General features: G+C 40.6%; 1 protein-coding gene across 1 annotated transcript in view; it reads right to left on the bottom strand.

Moving 5' to 3' along the window:
* COG3 (component of oligomeric golgi complex 3) overlaps positions 1 to 19,380 on the bottom strand; it is an 86,992-nt gene that overhangs the window by 36,302 nt on the left and 31,310 nt on the right. The window contains exons 10-14 of the mRNA XM_070409047.1: positions 18,182 to 18,308; positions 17,489 to 17,580; positions 15,818 to 15,957; positions 13,958 to 14,118; positions 1,405 to 1,510 (exon numbers count right to left, since the gene is read on the bottom strand). Coding sequence (XP_070265148.1) covers positions 1,405 to 1,510; positions 13,958 to 14,118; positions 15,818 to 15,957; positions 17,489 to 17,580; positions 18,182 to 18,308 — 626 coding nt within the window. The remainder of the gene's footprint in view (positions 1 to 1,404; positions 1,511 to 13,957; positions 14,119 to 15,817; positions 15,958 to 17,488; positions 17,581 to 18,181; positions 18,309 to 19,380) is intronic.

Raw genomic sequence — 19,380 nt, 5'->3', positions numbered from 1 at the left:
CTTTCTTTCAAAAGAAACAACCTCCTAACCAGTCTCTACAGTTCTGCCACCAATACCTTATTATAAAGCCAGGTATCAGTTAAAGAATAGGCTTTTGGGGGGAAAGGGAAAACGTACAAGGCCAGCGTTGGTAAGACAAAAATGTATTCTAGTCTCTCCAATAACTCTTGAGGAGATTTACTAGGATTAAGGTGTATACTAGGACTAAGATATACACTAGCACCAAGATATATACTGGCACCAAGAGTACACTAGGACATGGCATAGATTCTATTTCAGAGGACAAAATTCCAACCCCCTGTGGGTCTCTCTTCCTAGCAAGCATAATAAAATAGTTTGGGGCAGCGGCCACCCACCGGTGGTCCGTGAGGTCCGAAAAGTTGGCGACTGCTGGTTTGGGGAATACCCAAGCTGCTCAGCAATCTGGATTTGGGGTCCCAACTGTTTATAGAGTTGACTCAAAATACTTAACACATTGTGGGCCAGTAGTTTTATTGCTAGCTTTACCAATGGCCAGATAAGTTTCTATTGAACGAGTACAAAAAAACATTTTACATAAATGTTAAAGGCACGCTTTAAAATTAAATACCCATTGCATTTTTGAAGTTATTTATTACATGTTCTTAGAAGCTAATATCTTTTTAAAGTATGATACTTTGTAAAACACTGTGTAATATGAAGCAAGAATTCTCATGATCCGTCCGCAATGTGTTCATAATGCCCTAAACCTGGGGATTTGGGATCAGCTGGGGGTCTTTAAAGTCCATGAAGTTTCAGTGTCCCCCACTCACAGCCAGTACGATGGAGAGCTGAGCTTTAGTGTTACCTTTACATCTAGGGGTGGGGAGAAAGGATGCCTTACTTCCCGTCTAGCTTGTTGTCTAGGTAACTCATGAGTACCCAGGATTATTATTGGACAAGTTTGCTCCTTGCATAACCCAAGTCCAAGTTATCCCCTACATTTCCGTTACTTTTTTCTATCCCAGTCCCAGGCACTGACTTTCCAGAGCAGCCACAATCTTCCAATCCCACATGCCACCCTCCATCCCATTCTATCTTAACCTTACTTCACCTGGCTTTCTCACACTCAAAAACACTACAGCTTTCAGACACCACACCTCTCACTGAACCAACCTTCCTGCACTCAAATTTCATCTCCCCTCATAATTTTTTTCCCTTCATAATTTTGATGGTCCTCTTCCATGGTCCAAGAGTGCCCTGTGCATACCTTTAGCATGTCACCACTAAATTACTAGTATGTCTGTGGGTTGTCCATCTCTCCCCACTAAAGAGTGGGCTCCACAAAAGCACAAGCTGTTTTTCATGCCTGGGATATGACAAGTCCTCAATCAAAGTTTTTCAAATGAATACATAAAAGTTGGAAGTTAAAATATTATAACATACCAGATTTTCTCAGATTATTAGACTCTGTTTCTTCTAACCGAACATCTGAAAATGAAGCTTCTGAAGGTACCTTCTTCTGTTCATCTTTTAAACTCTGTGCAATTTCCTACATAGAGAAATCAGAAGAAACATTAAAGTGTAGTTTTCAGCTACTTGGCAATATGAACATAACTATTTCTATAAAGTAAGAAATACTAATAAATACATGGACTAGTTAAGAGAACTACACCAAAACAAAACATGGAAAAAATTAAATTAGTATATAGAGTGTCTCTGTTCTCAAAAGCACATACATAGCCTTTTCTGAATCACTAATTTCAGAACTCTACAAGATACCCAGTAAAAGCTCAAATATACAAGATTCATATAAGAAACATAATTTTCAACTTTAAGTTCAGAAACAAAGTATTCAAATTTCAAATATCATAAAGAAAACAAGGAAGGGAGGGAGGAATGAGAAAGAGCATAGATCAGGCTGAGAAGCATGCATAGTCTTCACCATATCCACTTTGTGGCCTTAAGAATCAAGGTAACTCCTGCAAATGGACTATCCATCTCCCTGGAATTACTATTAGCAATCCCCAGACACCAAAAGATAATTTCTACTACAAGCCTGCAGAATAATAAAAGCTGGACAAAAACCAAACAATCCCAATACCATATGCCCTAACCTACCATATACCTGATCCCTATAGGGCTGATTTTACATACTATTTTTTTAAAGTAGTATATAAATAATTAATATAACTACCCAAAATATTATAAATTTAAATAGAAGTCAGGAGAAAGAAAGTTTAGGAAACAATTATTAAACAATAAGTAACGGCATTAAACTAAATAGGCTGGCATGCATCAAGCCTATTAGCTTTAAGACAAACATACCTATCACCACACACAGGCTAGGCACTGAAACAGCTTAAGTTAAAATGCTGGTGAAAATTTGGAGCAACAGGAATGGGCTGGTGTATACACACATATATTTCTTTGCTATGTCAGCTGAGAAGTCCCAGAACCACCAACACCCAATAGCAGGGGTGGGCAACCCCTGGCACGCGTGCCAAACATGGCACACCAGTAACTTTTGCTGGCACGCGAAACCCTCTCTTATAATCTTCCATTTACAATTTTTGTGAACATTTGAATGACTTAAATGTTAAATTACAAGGAACTGGCAGACACTTGATGTTATGTTTGGTTACATAAAGGCTTTTGAAAAGAAACTGGAAGTCTTTAAGAGGGATGTGGATGGTGAGAGATTTAGATATTTCCCAAACCTCAAGAGGCACATCAAAGACCTCCCAAAAGATGACAGAACAGACTGTCAAAGCCTTCAAAAGCTGTTTTTAAACATCATCGAGTTGCCGAACTGGTTTGGCTCAGTGGACGGAGCGTCGGCATGCGGACTCAGGGGTCCCAGGTTCGATTCCGGTCAAGGGCATGTACCTGGGTTGCGGGCACATCCCTACTGGGGGCTGTGCAGGAGGCAGCTGATCGATCTCTCTCATCGATGTTTCTAACTCTCTGTTCCTCTCCCATCTTCTCTGTAAAAATTCAATAAAATATATTTTTTTAAATCATCGAGTCAACTATTGAGCAGTTCTTCTCAAGATTTGCGAAATTCAGAGAACTGGAAGAGACAGCAAAATTCATGAGGTTTCCAGACAGCATGAAATTGGAGGAACTAAACTTACAAATGTTTTCATGGATAGACATGGCTGACTTTGAAATGCAGTTGATTGAATTTCAGAGTAGCTCAATTTGGAAACAGAAATTTATTGACCTTAGAATTGACTTGAAAAACATTGAAAAAAAGTGATTAGAGACAGGAGTACCAGAGAAAAGTGTCGAAAACGAACTATTGAGGACTTGGAATGCCATTCCAGAAAACTTTTTCTGTTTAAAAAACTTTGCAACAGCGTTACTCTCCATGTTTTCATCCACATACGCTTGTGAATCTTTGTTCTCAGTGATGAATTTTGTTAAGGCTCGTAATAGGAGTAGCCTGACGGATGAAAGTAGTAGCTCGTGCATATCTCTGAAGGTCACAAAATATAAACCTGATATAAAATCTCTGTCATCAGTGATGCAGCAGCAAAAGTCCCACTGATAATATCAAATGGAGTCATAAAGTTTTCTGTCAGACTATCAGTGCACATGTATACATTAAAAAATAAATGTATTTTTCATTGTCATATACTGTGTTTTTGTCGCTCAAATGAATTTTATTATTTCTTCAAGGTTCTTCACATACGTACACCTTAAGAGATATCAAGTAGGCGTAACATGTTCTCAAAAAATTAGGGTTGGCACGCAGAAGAATTTTGAGCCAGAGATTTTGCTGGTTTTGGCACGCACTCACAAAAAGGTTGCCCATATAGCAACTACTACACTAAGCACCCAGATCATGGTTTCCAATACCATTCTCCAATAAAGGAAGTCAGGACTTTTTGAAGAAATGGCTGATTCTAGGGCTGAGGCAGGAAACAGTAAAGATGATCCTGGAGCACCTTGTAGTACCAGGAAATAAGAAAGTGCTCAAAAAAAAGGAAAAAAAGAAAGAAGAAACACTATATTGAAGGGATATGTCAAAGCAACATAGGAACCAACTAAAAGGGCTCCTGCTACAGCGATCAGACAAGACAACGAAATAAAAGGCATCCAAATTGAAAAAGAAGTAAAACTGTCCTTATTCGCAGATGACATGATACTATACATACAAAACCCCAAAGACTCCATCAAAAAACTACTAGACCTAATGAATTCAGCAATGTAGCAGGATACAAAATTAACACCCAGAAAACTATGGCCTTTTTGTACACCAATAATGAACTCACAGAAAGAGAAACGAAAAAACAATCCCATTTACTATTGCACCAAAAAAATTAAGATACCATGGAATAAACTTAACTGAGGAGGTAAAAGACCTGTATTCAAAAAACTACAGAACATTTAAAAAAAGAGACAAAGGAAAACATAAACAAATGGAAGAAAATACCATGTTCATGGATTGGTAAAATCAACATCATTAAAATGTCCATACTACCCAAAGCAATCTACAGATTCAATGCAATCCCCATTAAAATACCAATGGCATATTTCAAAGATCTAGAACAAACTTTCCAAAAATTCATCTGGAATAAAAAAAAAAGGCCCTGAATAGCCACAGCAATCCTGAGAAAGAAGAACAAAGTTGGAGGTATCACAATACCAGATATCAAGTACTATTACCAAGCCACGGTTCTCAAAACTGCCTGGTACTGGCACAAGAATAGACATACAGACCAATGGAACAGAACAGAGAACCCAGAAATTGACCCAAGCCATTATGCTCAATTAATATTTGACAAAGGAGGCAAGAGCACACAATGGAGTCAAGAGAGTTTCTTCAATAAATGGTGCTGGGAAATTTGGTCAGATACATGCAAAAAATGAAACTAGACCACCAACTTACACCATACACAAAAACAAACTCAAAATGGCTAAAGGATTTAAACGTAAGACAGGAAACCATAAAAATCCTACAAGACTCCATAGGCAGCAAAATACAAGACACATGTCATAGCAATATCTTTAAAGACACAGTTCCTAGGCCCTGGCTGTGGTCGGCAAACTGCGGCTCGAGAGCCACATGTGGCTCTTTGGCCCCTTGAGGGTGGCTCTTCCTAAGCCTTAGGAGTACCCTAATTAAGTTAATAACAATGTACCTACCTATATAGTTTAAGTTTAAAAAATCTGGCTCTCAAAAGAAATTTCAATCGTTGTACTGTTGATATTTGGCTCTGTTGACTAATGAGTTTGCCGACCACTGTCCTAAGGTAATGGAGACTAAGGCGAAAATAAACAAATGGGACTATATCGAAATAAAAAGCTTCTGCACAGCAAAAGAAACCATCAACAAAACAACAAGAAAGCCCATTGCATGGGAGAACATACTTGCCAATGATATTTCCCATAAGGGCTTAATCTCCAAAATTTACAGAGAACTCATACAACTTAACAAAAGGAAGATAAATGATCCAATCAAAAATGGGCAAAGGATCTAAATAGACACTTTTCAAAAGAGGACATACAGAAGGTCAGGAGACATATGAAAACATGCTCAAAGTCACTAATCATCCGAGAGATGCAAATCAAAACAACAATGAGATACCATCTCACACCTGTCAGACTGGCTATCATCAACAAATCACCAAGCAATAAGGGCTGGCGAGGATGTGGAGAAAAAGGAACCCTCATGCACTGCTGGTGGGAATGCAGACTGATGCAGCCACTGTGGAAGACAGTATAGAGTTTCCTCAAAAAATTAAAAATGGAACTCCCATTTGACCCAGTGATCCCACTTCTAGGACTGTATCCCAAGAAAACAGAAACACCAATCAGAAAGGATATATGCATCCCTATGTTCATAGCAACATAATTTACCATAGCTAAGATCTGGAAACAGCCTAAGTATCCATCAGCAGATGAGTGGATTAAAAAACTGTGGTACATCTACACAATGGAATACTATGTCGCTATAAAAAAGAAGGAACTTTTACCATTTGCAACAGCATAGATGGAATTGGAGAACATTATGCTAAGCGAAATAAACCAGTTGGAGAAAGATAAATATCACATGATCTCACTCATATGTGGGATATAATGATCAACATAATTTGATGAACAAGAATAGATCCAGAGACAAAGAACAGGGGGTGGGTGTGGGGGTGGGGGGAGGGGTTAGAAAGCAACCAAAGGATTTGTATGCACGCATATTAGCGTAACCAATGGACACAGACACTGGGGCGGTCAATTGGGGAAAAAGGAGACTTATGTAAAACTTTAGTCAATAAAAAAAAGAGGGGGGCTCCCAATGACCAAAAATGGAACTATTTGAGCAACAAAATAAAGTAGCAGTGGACTATAATCTACACTAATAAAAGAGAAACATGGTAATTAGCGTACGACCGCTACCCTTTTCATTGGCTAATCAGTGAATATATGCAAATTAACTGTCAGCCAAGATGGCAGCCGGCAGCCAGGCAGCTGGAAGCGAACATGAGGCTTGCTTGCTCCAGTGACTGCGGACTCCAACGTTCCCCCGCCTAACTTGCCGGCCTCTCAGCTGCAACTCTAAGCAACTATGTACTGTGTTGCAAATAAGAAGCTAAACAAAACCCCAGAAACCAGCCAGACTGAAAGCGAGCCAGACCACAACATTGTATCGATGTTTTCAGCAGCGAGGCCTCAGAGCTAAAGCTGGCCCAGAATAAAAAAAAAAAGAAAACAAGGAGTGGTTGGAAGCTTCAGTCATTCGCCAGGCAGAAAACAGCCCTCAGCCCCTCACCCAGACTGGCCTGGCACCCCAGTGGGGACCCCCACCCTGATCCAGGACACCCTTCAGGGCAAACCAGCCGGCCCCTACCCATGCACCAGGCCTCTATTCTTTATAGTAAAAGGGTAATATGCTTCCCGGCACCAGGATCAGCAGAGCAGCGAGGCTCCCGGCACCAGGATCAGCGTGACAGGGGGCAGCGCCCAAACCCCTTGATCACCCTGTGGCTCTGTGTGTGACAGGGGGCAGAGCCACAACCTCCCTATCCGCCCTGCTCTGTTCATGACAGGGGAAGGTGCCCCAACCCCCTGATCAGCCCTGCTCTGTGCCTGATAGGGGGGAGCTCCCCAATCCCCTGATTGCCCTGCGGCTCTGTATTTGACAGGGTGCAGCGCACCAACCCCCTGATCGGCCCTGCTCTGTGTGTGCAGGGTGCGGCGCCCCAACCCCACCCCCCCCACGGGCCCTGCTCTGTGTGTGACAGGGTAGAGCCATAACCTCTCCATTGGCCCTGCCCCGAGTGTGACAGTGGCAGCGCCCCAACCCCCTGATCAGCCCTACTCTGTGGGTGATAGAGGGTGGCGTCCCAACCCCCCTCCACGGGCCTTGCTCTGTGTGTGACAGGGTAGAGCCATAACCTCCCCATTGGCCCTGCCCTGAGTGTGACAGGGTGCAGCGCCCCAACCCCCTGATCGGCCCTGCTTTGTGCGTGACAGGGGGGAGCTCCCCAACCCCCTGATCGACCCTGCTGTGTGTGTGACAGGGGACAGCGCCCCAACCCCCCTGATGGACCCTGCTCTGTGCGTGACAGGAGGCAGCGCCCCAACCCCCTGATCGGCCCTGCCCTGTGTGTGACAGGGGGCAGCACCCCAACCCCCCTGATGGGCCCTGCTCAGTGAGTGACAGGGGGCAGCGCCCCAACCCCCTGATCGGCCCTGCTCTGTGCGTGACAGGGGGTGGCGCGGCAACCTCCCCATTGACCCTGCCTTGAGTGTGACAGGGGGCAGTGCCCCAACCCCCCAATCGGCCCTACCCTGAGCGTGACTGAGGGTGGCATCGCAACCTCCCGATCCACCCTGCTCTGTGCATGACGGGGCGGCGCCCCAACTCCCCAATCGGCCCTGCTCTGAGCCTGACCAGGGGCTGCACTTAGGGATTGGGCCTGCCCTCTGCCACCCGGGAGCAGGCCTAAGCCAGCAAGTCGTTATCTCCCGAGGGGTCCCAGACTACGAGAGGGCAAAGGCTGGGCTGGGGGACCCCCCCGCCCCGAGTGCACAAATTTTTGTGCACCGGGCCTCTAGTATAAAATATAAAATGCATACCCATGAGTCCATATTGATATCAAGTAATTGAATATATAAATACAAATCTCCCTTGAAGAAAAATTCCAAATAATTTTTATATAGATACTTTGCCATCCAGGAAGTAGATAGAGCATAATGCCCCACTCCTTAAGTAGGTCTGCACACAGAGCTTCCTTCCAAAGAGCAGAGGTTGCCAAACTTTCAGACCTCACGGACCACCAGTGGTCCGCGGACTACTGGTTGGCGACCGTTGCCAAAGAGAACAGTATGACAAAGGAGGAAAAGAGTAACTTTCCAGTGGAACCTGACAACACTATCTCAGCCAGGTGGTCATGGTCAATGTCGGCAGTTGATAAGTCATGTTGATAGTATTTACCCTTGATATAATGTGTTGAAAATGGAACTTCACCTCTATGATTTTCCTCTGAAAAACCTGTAACACCAGTCTAATCATGAGGAAAACATCAGACAAATTCCAATAGAGGAGCACCTACAAAATACTCAAGTTCTCCTCAAAACTGTGAAAAAATCATCAAAAACAAAGGAAGTCTGCGAAACTGGCACAGCCAAGAGTAGCCTAAGAAGATATGAAAAATAAATTTAACACGGTATTATAACTGGGATACTGAAACAGAAAAAGACATTAGATAGGAGGAGACCAAGATGGCGGCGTAGGTAAACACCGGAGACCGCTGCCGCAAACAACCATTTCAAAAATACAACTAAAAGACTGAACGGACATCACCCAGAACCACAGGAAGGCTGGCTGAAGAGAGACTCTACAACTAGAAGGAAAGAGAACAGCAAATCGAGGCTCAGAGGCGGCGCAGTGTGGAAAATACAAAGGTACCGAGGTGCGCGCGCAAAGCGGGCTGGTGGCTGAGGGCTCGGTTGTCGTTTTCTGTCGAAAGTGAGTCTCAGACTCTGGGCTCCAGATCCGGGCAAGTCTCTAGGGACCCAGACTCAAACGGGAGAAGCGGGATTATCCGGCATCAGTTGGAACCTGAGGGCAACTTTCTCTCCGAGTTTTGCAGCGGCTGCCGGGGTTCTGAGAAGCAGAGCCTCTGGGAACGGGACTGAGCGTGGCCATAACTGCTCCCTCCGCCCGCCCTGTTGATCCCGCCCCGCCCAAAGCCTGCGCACAGCCATTTGCCGATCGCCTCAGGCAAAGGCTGGATTAGCGCCTCCCCAGAAGGCAGACGTTTTCCGTACAGCTGATTCCTATAGCCAGCCGGCCTGGGGGTCAAATCCCTCTAGTGTTAACTACAACAATTAAGGCTTGGCTAGAACAAGACTGCGCACAGAGACCACAAGGGGGTGCACCAAGAAAGCATAAAAGATGCGGAGACAAAGAAACATGACAGAAATGGAGGATATGGAGCTAAGAATCGCAATTTTGAGGGCTTGCCATAAATTTGTGCAGAGCCTCACGAAAACTAATGAGACCCTCGATGCTACGATAAAGAAATTAGAAAGTAAGCATACACGGACTGAAATAAAGAATATTATACCCAATAGCAGACCAGAGGAGTACAATAATCAAACCAAAGATTCGACAAAAAACACCCAATTGGAAAAGCAAAATGAAAAAAGAATCCGAAAGTGTGAAGATAGTGTAAGGAGCCTCTGGGACAGCTTTAAGCGGACTAATATCAGAGTCATTGGAGTGCCAGAAGATGAGAGACAGCAAGATATTGAAAACCTATTTCAAGAAATAATGGCAGAAAACTTCCCCCACCTGGAGAAAGAAATGGACTTACAGGTCCAAGAAGCGCAGAGAACCCCAAACAAAAGGAATCCAAAGAGGACCACACCAAGACACATCATCATTAAAATGCCAAGAGCAAAAGACAAAGAGAAAATCTTAAAAGCAGCAAGAGAAAGAGGCTTAATTACCTACAAGGGAATACCCATAGGACTGTCAGCTGATTTCTCAACAGAAACTTTGCAGGCCAGAAGGGAATGGCAAGAAATATTCAAAGTGCTGAATACCAAGAACCTACAACCAAGATTACTTTATCCAGCAAAGCTATCATTCAGAATTGAAAGTCAGATAAAGAGCTTCACAGATAAGGAAAAGCTAAAGGAGTTCATCACCGCCAAACCAGTATTATATGAAATGCTGAAAGGTATCCTTTAAGAAGAGGAAGAAGAAGAAAAAGGTAAAGATACAAATTATGAACAACAAACATGCATCTATCAACAAATGAATCTAAGAATCAAGTGAATAAATAACCTGATGTACAGAATGAACTGGTGATTATAATAGAATCAGGGACATAGAAAGGGAATAGACTGACTATTCTTGGGGGAAAAAGGGGTGTGGGAGATGCGGGAAGTGACTGGACAAAAATCATGCACCTATGGATGAACACAGTGGGTGGGGAATGAGGGGGGAGGGTGGGGTGGGAGCTGGAAGGAGGGGAGTTATGGGGGGAAAAAAGAGGAACAAATGTAATAATCTGAACAATAAAGATTTAATTAAAAAAAAAAAAAGACATTAGATAAAAACTAAGGAAATCTGAATAACTATGGATTTTAGTTAATACCAATGTATTATTTATTACTGGTTCATTAACTGTCGAATGTACCATACTAATGTAAAATGTTAATTAACAGAGGAAAATGGGTGTAAGTATACTGAAACTCTATGTAGTATCTTCTCAATTTTTATATAAATCTAAAACTGTTCTAGCCCTAGATGGTTTGGCTCAGTATAGAGCATCAGTCAGAGGACTGAAGGGTCCCGGGTTCAATTCTGGTCAAGGGCACATGTACGGGTTGCACGCTCGATCCCCAGAAGGGGGTGTGCAGGAGATAGCCAATCAATGAGTCTCTCTCATCATTGCTATTTCTATCTCTCCCTCTCCTTTCCTCTCTAAAATCAATAAAAATAAAATTTAAAAAAGATAAAATTGTTAAAAAAATAAAACTGTTCTAAAAAATAAAATATATTTTAAAAAAGAAGAGAAAATCAGGATGTGTGACATCCAGGAGAAGCAGTCTAAAGAGAAAAAGGATAATAACATTTGACAACATAACAACAGAGGCTACTACCACTTAGTAACAAAAGGTATGCTGATAAATATGGGATACACTTAGGAAGAAACAGACTTTAATGTACTTCTCACAGACAAATCGATTTCAGGCTACCAACACTCCTGACATAAACCAATGATAATTAAGCAAGGGTAGTTTATAAACGTAGCAAACTTAGATTACATTTTTTAAAATATGTTAAAAACATGTGATGACTTAGCAAAATTATTTCAAGGGACATTTTCAAACTCACTAGCACCAAAATTTCCTTTGGAAGCTTTCAAATAAAATAACCAAGCTACTGATAACCTTTATTCTACTGCTTTTTAAAATGTATTTGACTTTAAATATTTTTTCAAACAAACTAGATCAAATAATGTTTTAATCAGTTAAGAAATAGTTACCTTCTTATAGGTTAAGGCAGTGATGGAGAACCTTTTGAGCCCAGCGTGTCAGCATTTTGAAAAACCCTAACTTAACTCCGGTGCGTGTCACATATAGAAATGTTTTGATATTTGCAACCATAGTAAAACAAAGACTTATATTTTTGATATTTATTTTATATATTTAAATGCCATTTAACAAAGAAAAATCAACCAAAAAAATGAGTTTGCATGTCATCTCTGACATGCGTGTCATAGGTTCACCATCACTGGGTTAAGGGAACCTGTGAGGACAGCTCCCTTCAAATAAATTTTAATCCCAAAAAGCAGACAATCAAATCTCACCTTTACCAAAAAGCCAAATGTCTTTTTTTTCTTTATTTTTAAAAATTTATCTTTCTTGTTGAGAGTATTACAGATGTCCCCTTTTTATTCCCCACAAACCTCCCTCCACCCCACCCTCACCCCTCCCCAGGCCTTCACTGCACTATTGTCTGTGTCCATGGGTTATGTAGATAAATTATTTGGTTAATCTCTCCCTACCTACCCACCCACCCCTACCTACCCTCTGAGATTTGTCAGTCTGTTCCATGTTTCTATGTCTCTGGATCTATTTTGTTCATCAGTTTATTTTGTTCATTAGATTCAATGTAAATAACTCAAACTCATAGAAACAGAGAATAGATAGGTTTCCGGGGTGGGGGGGGGGGGGGGGGCACGTGATGGGAAAAATGAGGTAAGATAATCAAAGGATACAAACTTCCAGGGGTAAGATAAATAAGTCCTGGGGATCTAATGTACAGCATGGTAACTTTTAATCAATTATACTATATTTTATATCTAGAAGTTGCTGAGATAAATCTTAAAAGTTCTCACCACACACACAAAAAAAATATTTGTTACTATGTGAGGTGATGGATGTGTTAACTAACCTTATTGTGGTAAACAGTTCACACTGCATACATATATCAAATAATTATGTTGTACACTTTAAATTTATACAATGTTATATGTCGATTATCCTACATAATAAAAGCCTAATATGCAAATTGTCCCCTCAGGTGGTCATTCCACAGGGAGTTCGATCACTCACTATGGTGCGCTGACCACCAGGGGGGCAGCGCGGAACATGGCGGGCGTCAGCGACATGGTACTGGCAGCGGGTGACAGTGGAGGCACTGCCAGCCCCAATGGGCCCTGACGAGAGCAGGACCACAGCGGGATGGTGGAGCAGGAGAGTGGGTGGCACAAGGTCAAGGCAGGTGTTAAGCATGGGGCCTCATGGCCCCGCCGATCACCCGGCAGACAGCAACCAGTGGCGGGGGGGGCGGGGGGGGGGGCCGGAGGGGCAGGGCCACTGCCCAGCTCCCAGGCACTGAGGGAGCCAGGCGGGGAGCCCCCGGCCCCAACCGATCACCCCACAGGCGGGATGGTGGAGCAGGTGAGGGGGCAGTGCCAGGCCAAGGCAGGGTACCAGGTGGGCTACGAGGCTGCGAGGCTGGGGACACAAACTGGGGCCTGATCTCCGCAGGCAACCCTGAGGGATGCCACCTGTGCATGAATTCGTGCACCGGGCCTCTAGTATCTCAATAAAGCTGGAAAACATTAAAATTTAACTTTAACTGATGAGTTGAATACTTTACTCATGGACTTTCAATCGAATGTTGTTTTTAAATATTTTAAAGGTTAAACAATAACAGCCACTGTCTACTATATGACTACTGAGTTAAGGGCTTTCTAGACATTATCTCTACTCTCACAACCCTCCATAGTCAGTATTATTATGCCTATTTTACAAATAATGAAACATATACATTGAAGCTAAGTAACAGACAATGATAGAGCTAGAATTTGAACCTAGATCTCTCTGAGTCTACAGTTCCCCCATGCCAGGCAAATGGCAACATTAATGGGCAAAATCTCTAGTCTAAGGAAATCAGCTCATAATTAAAATCTTCAAATCTATAGCTGACAGTAATCTGATTGTATAGGGTGGGGCAAAAGTAGGTTTACAGTTAGTTATTCATTTGGCCAATAAGTAATAATACAGTAAATAATAATACAAGAATAAACTCTATTTGGCATACTCACAACTGTAAACCTACTTTTGCCCCATCCTGCATAACTTAGTAAGATATATTTTAAGGACAAAAAGAAGTACAAAAATCTTGAATTCAGTAAGTTTGTTGTTAGTTATGGTATTGGTGGTATAATACTGAAACTGTTTTTTGTGTATGTTGTAACTGCCCTCCCCTGCAGGCCTGGTCGCCCCCAACCGCCCTCCCCTGCCGGCCTGATCGCCCACAACTGCCCTTCCTGCTGGCCATCTTGTGGTGGCCATCTTCTGGCAGCCATCTTGTGATGATGTCGCCCGAGGGCATCGTGCCACCTATGCTTTTATTATATAGAATGATTTTGTGGCAGGTTTATCTTGATTTTACATTTTGAGAACTTAAAAGAAAAATCCTGAAAATAGTGAAGGGGTAAGGATGAGATCAGTAAGGAGAACCCACCTCCATCATTACTAACTTGTCAGGATATGCCAGATCTCCAGGAGCCGGCTTGTAGCCAATGATGTCTGTCTGAATGTAGATGTGGGTTCTGTAGACGAGCCGCTCTTGTACATCTTCCAACATCTGCTTTACTCCAGCTGCAAATGCCCCTAGTTGTTCAGCTGATTTAAAAAAAAGTACAATCACCCATTCTTTCAGATTTAGAAAAATACTTTCTTTAAATAAGTAAATATATTACTAAATTGTCTAGTAACAGTATGAACCACTTTTGCTTCATGGCCTGAGGTTATATATATCTACTCTATTTCGTGTGACTCAATGACCTTAAAAAATTTAATAAATGTCTTTCAATTTCCTTAAATTTACAATTGGGAAATAACTTTGCCCTTGCATCTTCTTCCTGGGACTCTGTGAAATTATTTCTATTATTAATATGTATGAATAATAAAATCTGACTTTTAAAGTGTTTTGTACTTTTTAAGTTATCTCATACAGCTTCAGACCAATCCTAAGAGACAGCTAAGCCAACTTATTAATTGGGTTATCATCCCCATTTTACAAATAAATTGGGTCCCACAGATATTAAATGACATGTTAATATTTTCACAAAGAAAAATGATTTAAAAATAAAATGAGATATGATTTTATATAGAATTTCTTCATTTCTAAGATGCCATCAATGTTAAGACACACCAGTAATTCAGTAACAGCTTCCCAATGCTGGGGAGTTGAAGACACTGCACAAATATATATCACATAAATATTCACATTAATTTTAAAAATCATCTTTAATTCAGAAGCATTAATGTAAGAAAATGCCCTCCTTAATTTCAAATGCATAAAAGAAACTGCAAAACTGTTATTCTCTGGAGCATTTGATCTTGCTTGCCAGCATATGTTATGTTTGGCTCAAATAAACTAATAAAAAAAGTTCAAAAAAAAATGAGAACATGTATGTCTTTGAATGAAGTAAATGCAGTAGAATAAGAAACTTTGAAAGAGTAACAAACCTACAGTGTCTCCTAAGGAAAGTCAAATAATTTCTGCCAGTAAAAGGATTACTTGAAGGGTATTTTTTTAAAGGTACCTATGTATCATTAGGAAAATCGTTTGACAAATCAAATATTGAGGAGTGTATCACATGTATAAAACAAATCTGCTTTAGAGAATAGCTTTTATATATATATATATAAAATTTCAAAAAGATGAATCATTATTATGTACGTATGCTGAAATAATTCCTGTTTTTTAATCAAGAGTATACAATATAGCCCTGACCGGTGCTGCACAGTGGTTAGAGCATCAGCCCTCGCACCAAAAGGTCGAGGGTTTGATTCCCGGTCAGGGGCACATTCCTGGGTGAGTGCAAAAGGCAGCCAATCAATGTCTCTCTCTCACATCTCTCTCTCTCTCTCTCTCTCTCTCTCTCTTTCTCTCTCTTCCTCTCTCTCCTTCCCCCCTCTCCCTTCCACTCTCTCTAGAAAACCAAGGGGGTGGGGGGGAGGACAGTCTACAATATAGTCAATTTATGTACTCTGGTAACTGTGTACTAAAAATGCATAAACCAAAACTGATGGTCCGTTCTCTCTGGATTTCAGATGCCAGAAAGTAAATTAACTATAATTCTTTTATTACTAATTTTGTTCAGATTTTAAAATGCTCTCCCCATTCAATTTGTACATTTAGTCACAGAATAAGGTACATCTTAATTCAGAAAGAGATAAGGCATCAGCCCAGGCTTCAAAAATATTAAGTTTATATAGGTGGAAAGGTACAGGGAGAAAGAACTAATCTTTCTTAAATTCACTGAGCCACAGATATAAAAGGCCTTTGAAATTATCACTCTTACTTATCATTTACCATTGTTCTGTACATGATCTTCCAGCACCTCATTTTTAAGAATCCCACAAAGTTCTGAAAGCGTCTCTAAGTGAATAACATGAATGATCAATGGCCTGAAGACATCATACAATGACACACACAGTTTCTCCAAAAGTTCACTAAAATAAAGAAATAAAACATGGTTTAGTAGCAATCTTTCCAGTTTAAAAGACATTTTTTATTATTTCCATCCAATAAACCTAGTAAAAAATCTACTAGAAAATAGTATGGGGAACATTATATAAAGAAGATGAAAGGCTGAAAATAATTCTGTAAAGTGCTATTTTAAAAGCCAAGAATCAGCCCTAACCGGTTTGGCTCAGTGGATAGAGCGTCAGCCTGAGGACTGAAGGGTCCCAGGTTCAATTCCGGTCAAGGGTATGTACCTTGGTTGTGGGCACATCCCCAGTAGGGAGTGTGCAGGAGGCAGCTGATCGATGTTTCTCTCTCATCGATGTTTCTAACTATCCGTCTCCCTTCCTCTCTGTAAAAAAATCAATAAAATATATTTAAAAAAATAAAAAATAAATAAAAGCCAAGAATCAATAAACAATGAGCAATCAATTCAAATTAGCTGCCTCCAGCCAAATGTCAATTTATTACAACTTTTACTTATTTCAGTAATAACTTTGTATATGTCCCTTCAAACACAATAAAAAGTAATCAGTAGATTTAATTGTCCTTTTATATTCTACATCACTGTGAATCAAATGGTAACATTTTCCCCAGGAAAGATACATTCAGAATTCTTGAATACTTGCAGATTCAGATTAACAAAACTCAAAGTACTCTGGACATGCAAGTATTTTGACAAAAACATTTGAAAAGAAAAAACTATGTTGTCTACATTATTCATATTGTCAATAGTATTCTTCTATATGCAGTATTTCATCAAAAGTGATCAACCCAGCCTAACTGGTTTGGCTCAATGGATAGAGCGCTGGCCTGGGGAGTGAAGGGTTCTAGGTTCGATTCCAGTCAAGGGCATATACCTTGGTTGTGGGCACATCCCCAATATGGAGTGTGCAGGAGGCAGCTAAATTGATGTTTCTCTCTTATCAATGTTTCTAACTCTCTATCCCCCTCTCCCTTTCTCTCTGTAAAAAAAAAAAAAACAAAAGTGATCAACCCAATCAAAACAGTACAATACACTTGTCTCTTCACCATTATAAGGATCACAGTCTTGGACTCTTTATAGCAGTCCAAACTGCCAATTAGAAGAAACCGAAAGTTAATAACAGTGAATCGCAAAGACACTTTGGGAAAACTTTTTAAAAAGGATATTAAGTAGTGTCTGTATTTTTAAGTGTCTTTCATTAGTTAGAAACACAGAATTTTTTTAACTGGAAGGATTTATTTACTTGGTGGAGATAAAGGGATCCCAAGACTTAGTTCTCTATATAGGATTCTTACTATCATACCATACTATCACCATAATTATAACAATATGGAAGCATGTTCGCCTTTAAATTATACATTCATCTAAAAATAAATAAACACTGTCCCACTCGACAGTATTCTGTTCACACACCCACAAAAGTTAAAACACTCTGCAGTTAATTTAAGAATACTCCCATGTAACAATAAGCCATTATGATCATTAGCAAGTTAAATCTTAAAAACAAGAGTTAAACTCTGTGTACTACCTACTCTAATTTTGATGTTGGTTTTGTGAAAAATTCATTGTAAAGTTGGTGCTCATCCTGGCACACATGGACCATAAAGGCACAGCCACTGCGAATCTGTAGGAAACAAATACACACCACCTATAGTTAAAGACACATAACAATTCTAGCGTTCATGAAATAAAGCAAGTATTTTATTGATAAAGAGATTATGCATATATATTCATATAACAAGTTACTTAAGCACAGAAAATTAGTGGTTTTCAATAGCTGACTGCATAATGTAAATATGGATGATTTTTATTTTCTTCATTATGCATTTTCTAAACTTTTGACAATGAAAATAAATTACTTTTCTAGTTGAATAGGGGGTACTTAAAAAGAATCTTTATGTACTTTTTTAATAGTATAAATTAAAATCACACTAAACGGAAAAGCACTTGTGCAGCAAAAGCTAAGATAAATACACAAACTTGAAACTTCATCTTTCTAGGAACAATACTTGTTTGTGAATCTTCATAGGTCCAAAAATAGATCAAAATGAGAATATTTTGCCAAGTTGAATGCTAATTACAACCTAAATTTGTAATAACTGAAAGAAAAATTCTCTAAGTTTGTATCTATGGAAAACAAAACTTATTTAGCCAAATATAGCTTCTAGGGTATCAAAATATTTCTGAGGAAGGTTAATATTAAACCAAAACAAGCAGAAACTTACCAAGGCACAATGATCTCTGTTATTCTGGCTGGTTAACTCTGTTACAGTACAAGTAATACTAGGCCCCAAAAGGAGCTCCCGCTGATCAAGGTAACACTGGTGGATGTCATTTAGCAATTGTTGGTATCTGATGAAAAACAAATGAGATGGGTATAAACTTTTGATTTCAGATATATAAATTAAATCTGATCTTAAGTCACAGATTAGGTTGCAAAGCCTCTAATGCTATAAGGTCACCTCTCATTTGCCCACATTAAATACCAGAAATATTTATCTTTACTACTAATCTATACTAATAAAAGGGTAATATGCTAATTAGACCGGACATCTTCTGGACGTCCTTCCGGACAAAGCCACGGTGGCAGGGGCCAAGGCAGAGGTGGTTAGAGGTGATCAGGCCAGCAAGAGGGAGCAGTTAGGGGGCGGTCAGGCCAGTAGGGGGGAGCAGTTAGGGGCGATCAGGCCAGCAGGGGGGAGCAGTTAGGGAGCAATCAGCCATCAGGCAGGCAGGCCAGCAAGTGGTTAGGAGCCAGTGTTCCCGGATGGTGAGAGAGATGTCTGACTGTGGGATCAGGCCTAAACCGGCAGTCAGACATCCCCCGAGGGGTCCCAGATTGAAGAGGGTGCAGGCCAGGCTGAAGGACACACACCCGCCCCCGCTGTGCATGAATTTCATGCACCGGACCTCTGGTGTGTGTATATATATAAAAAGACACACATAATAAACTGTGGTGTCATGACCTTTATCATTTTGTTTTTTAAACGAAATATGAGTGTGTATTCAATTTGTAAATTAAATTCTCTAACCTTGGAGTTTAAATCTTTATTTTTTAATGAAAGATTTATCTTCCAAGAGTAAACATCTTAAATCTACCAAGCCGAAACCGGTTTGGCTCAGTGGATAGAGCGTCGGCCTGCAGACTGAAAGGTCCCAGGTTCGATTCCGGTCAAGGGCATGTACCTGGGTTGCGAGAACATCCCCAGTAGGAGATGTGCAGGAGGCAGCTGATCGATGTTTCTCTCTCATCAATGTTTCTGACTCTCTATCTCTCTCCCTTCCTCTCTGTAAAAAATTAATAAAACATATTTAAAAAAAAAAAAAATCTACCCAAATGAAAAGAAAATCCTGCTATGGGGAAAAAGAGATGCCTTGATGAAATGTACAGCATAGCAATCATAGTTAATGATATTACAGTGCA

This window comes from Myotis yumanensis, unplaced genomic scaffold, assembly GCF_028538775.1.
Source record: "Myotis yumanensis isolate MYYU_CA2020_CCGP unplaced genomic scaffold, mMyoYum1.0.hap1 SCAF_3, whole genome shotgun sequence".
Classification (NCBI taxonomy): domain Eukaryota; kingdom Metazoa; phylum Chordata; class Mammalia; order Chiroptera; family Vespertilionidae; genus Myotis; species Myotis yumanensis.
The sequence above is the reverse complement of the archived record's forward strand: the minus strand, read 5'-3'. Positions and strand labels throughout refer to the sequence as shown.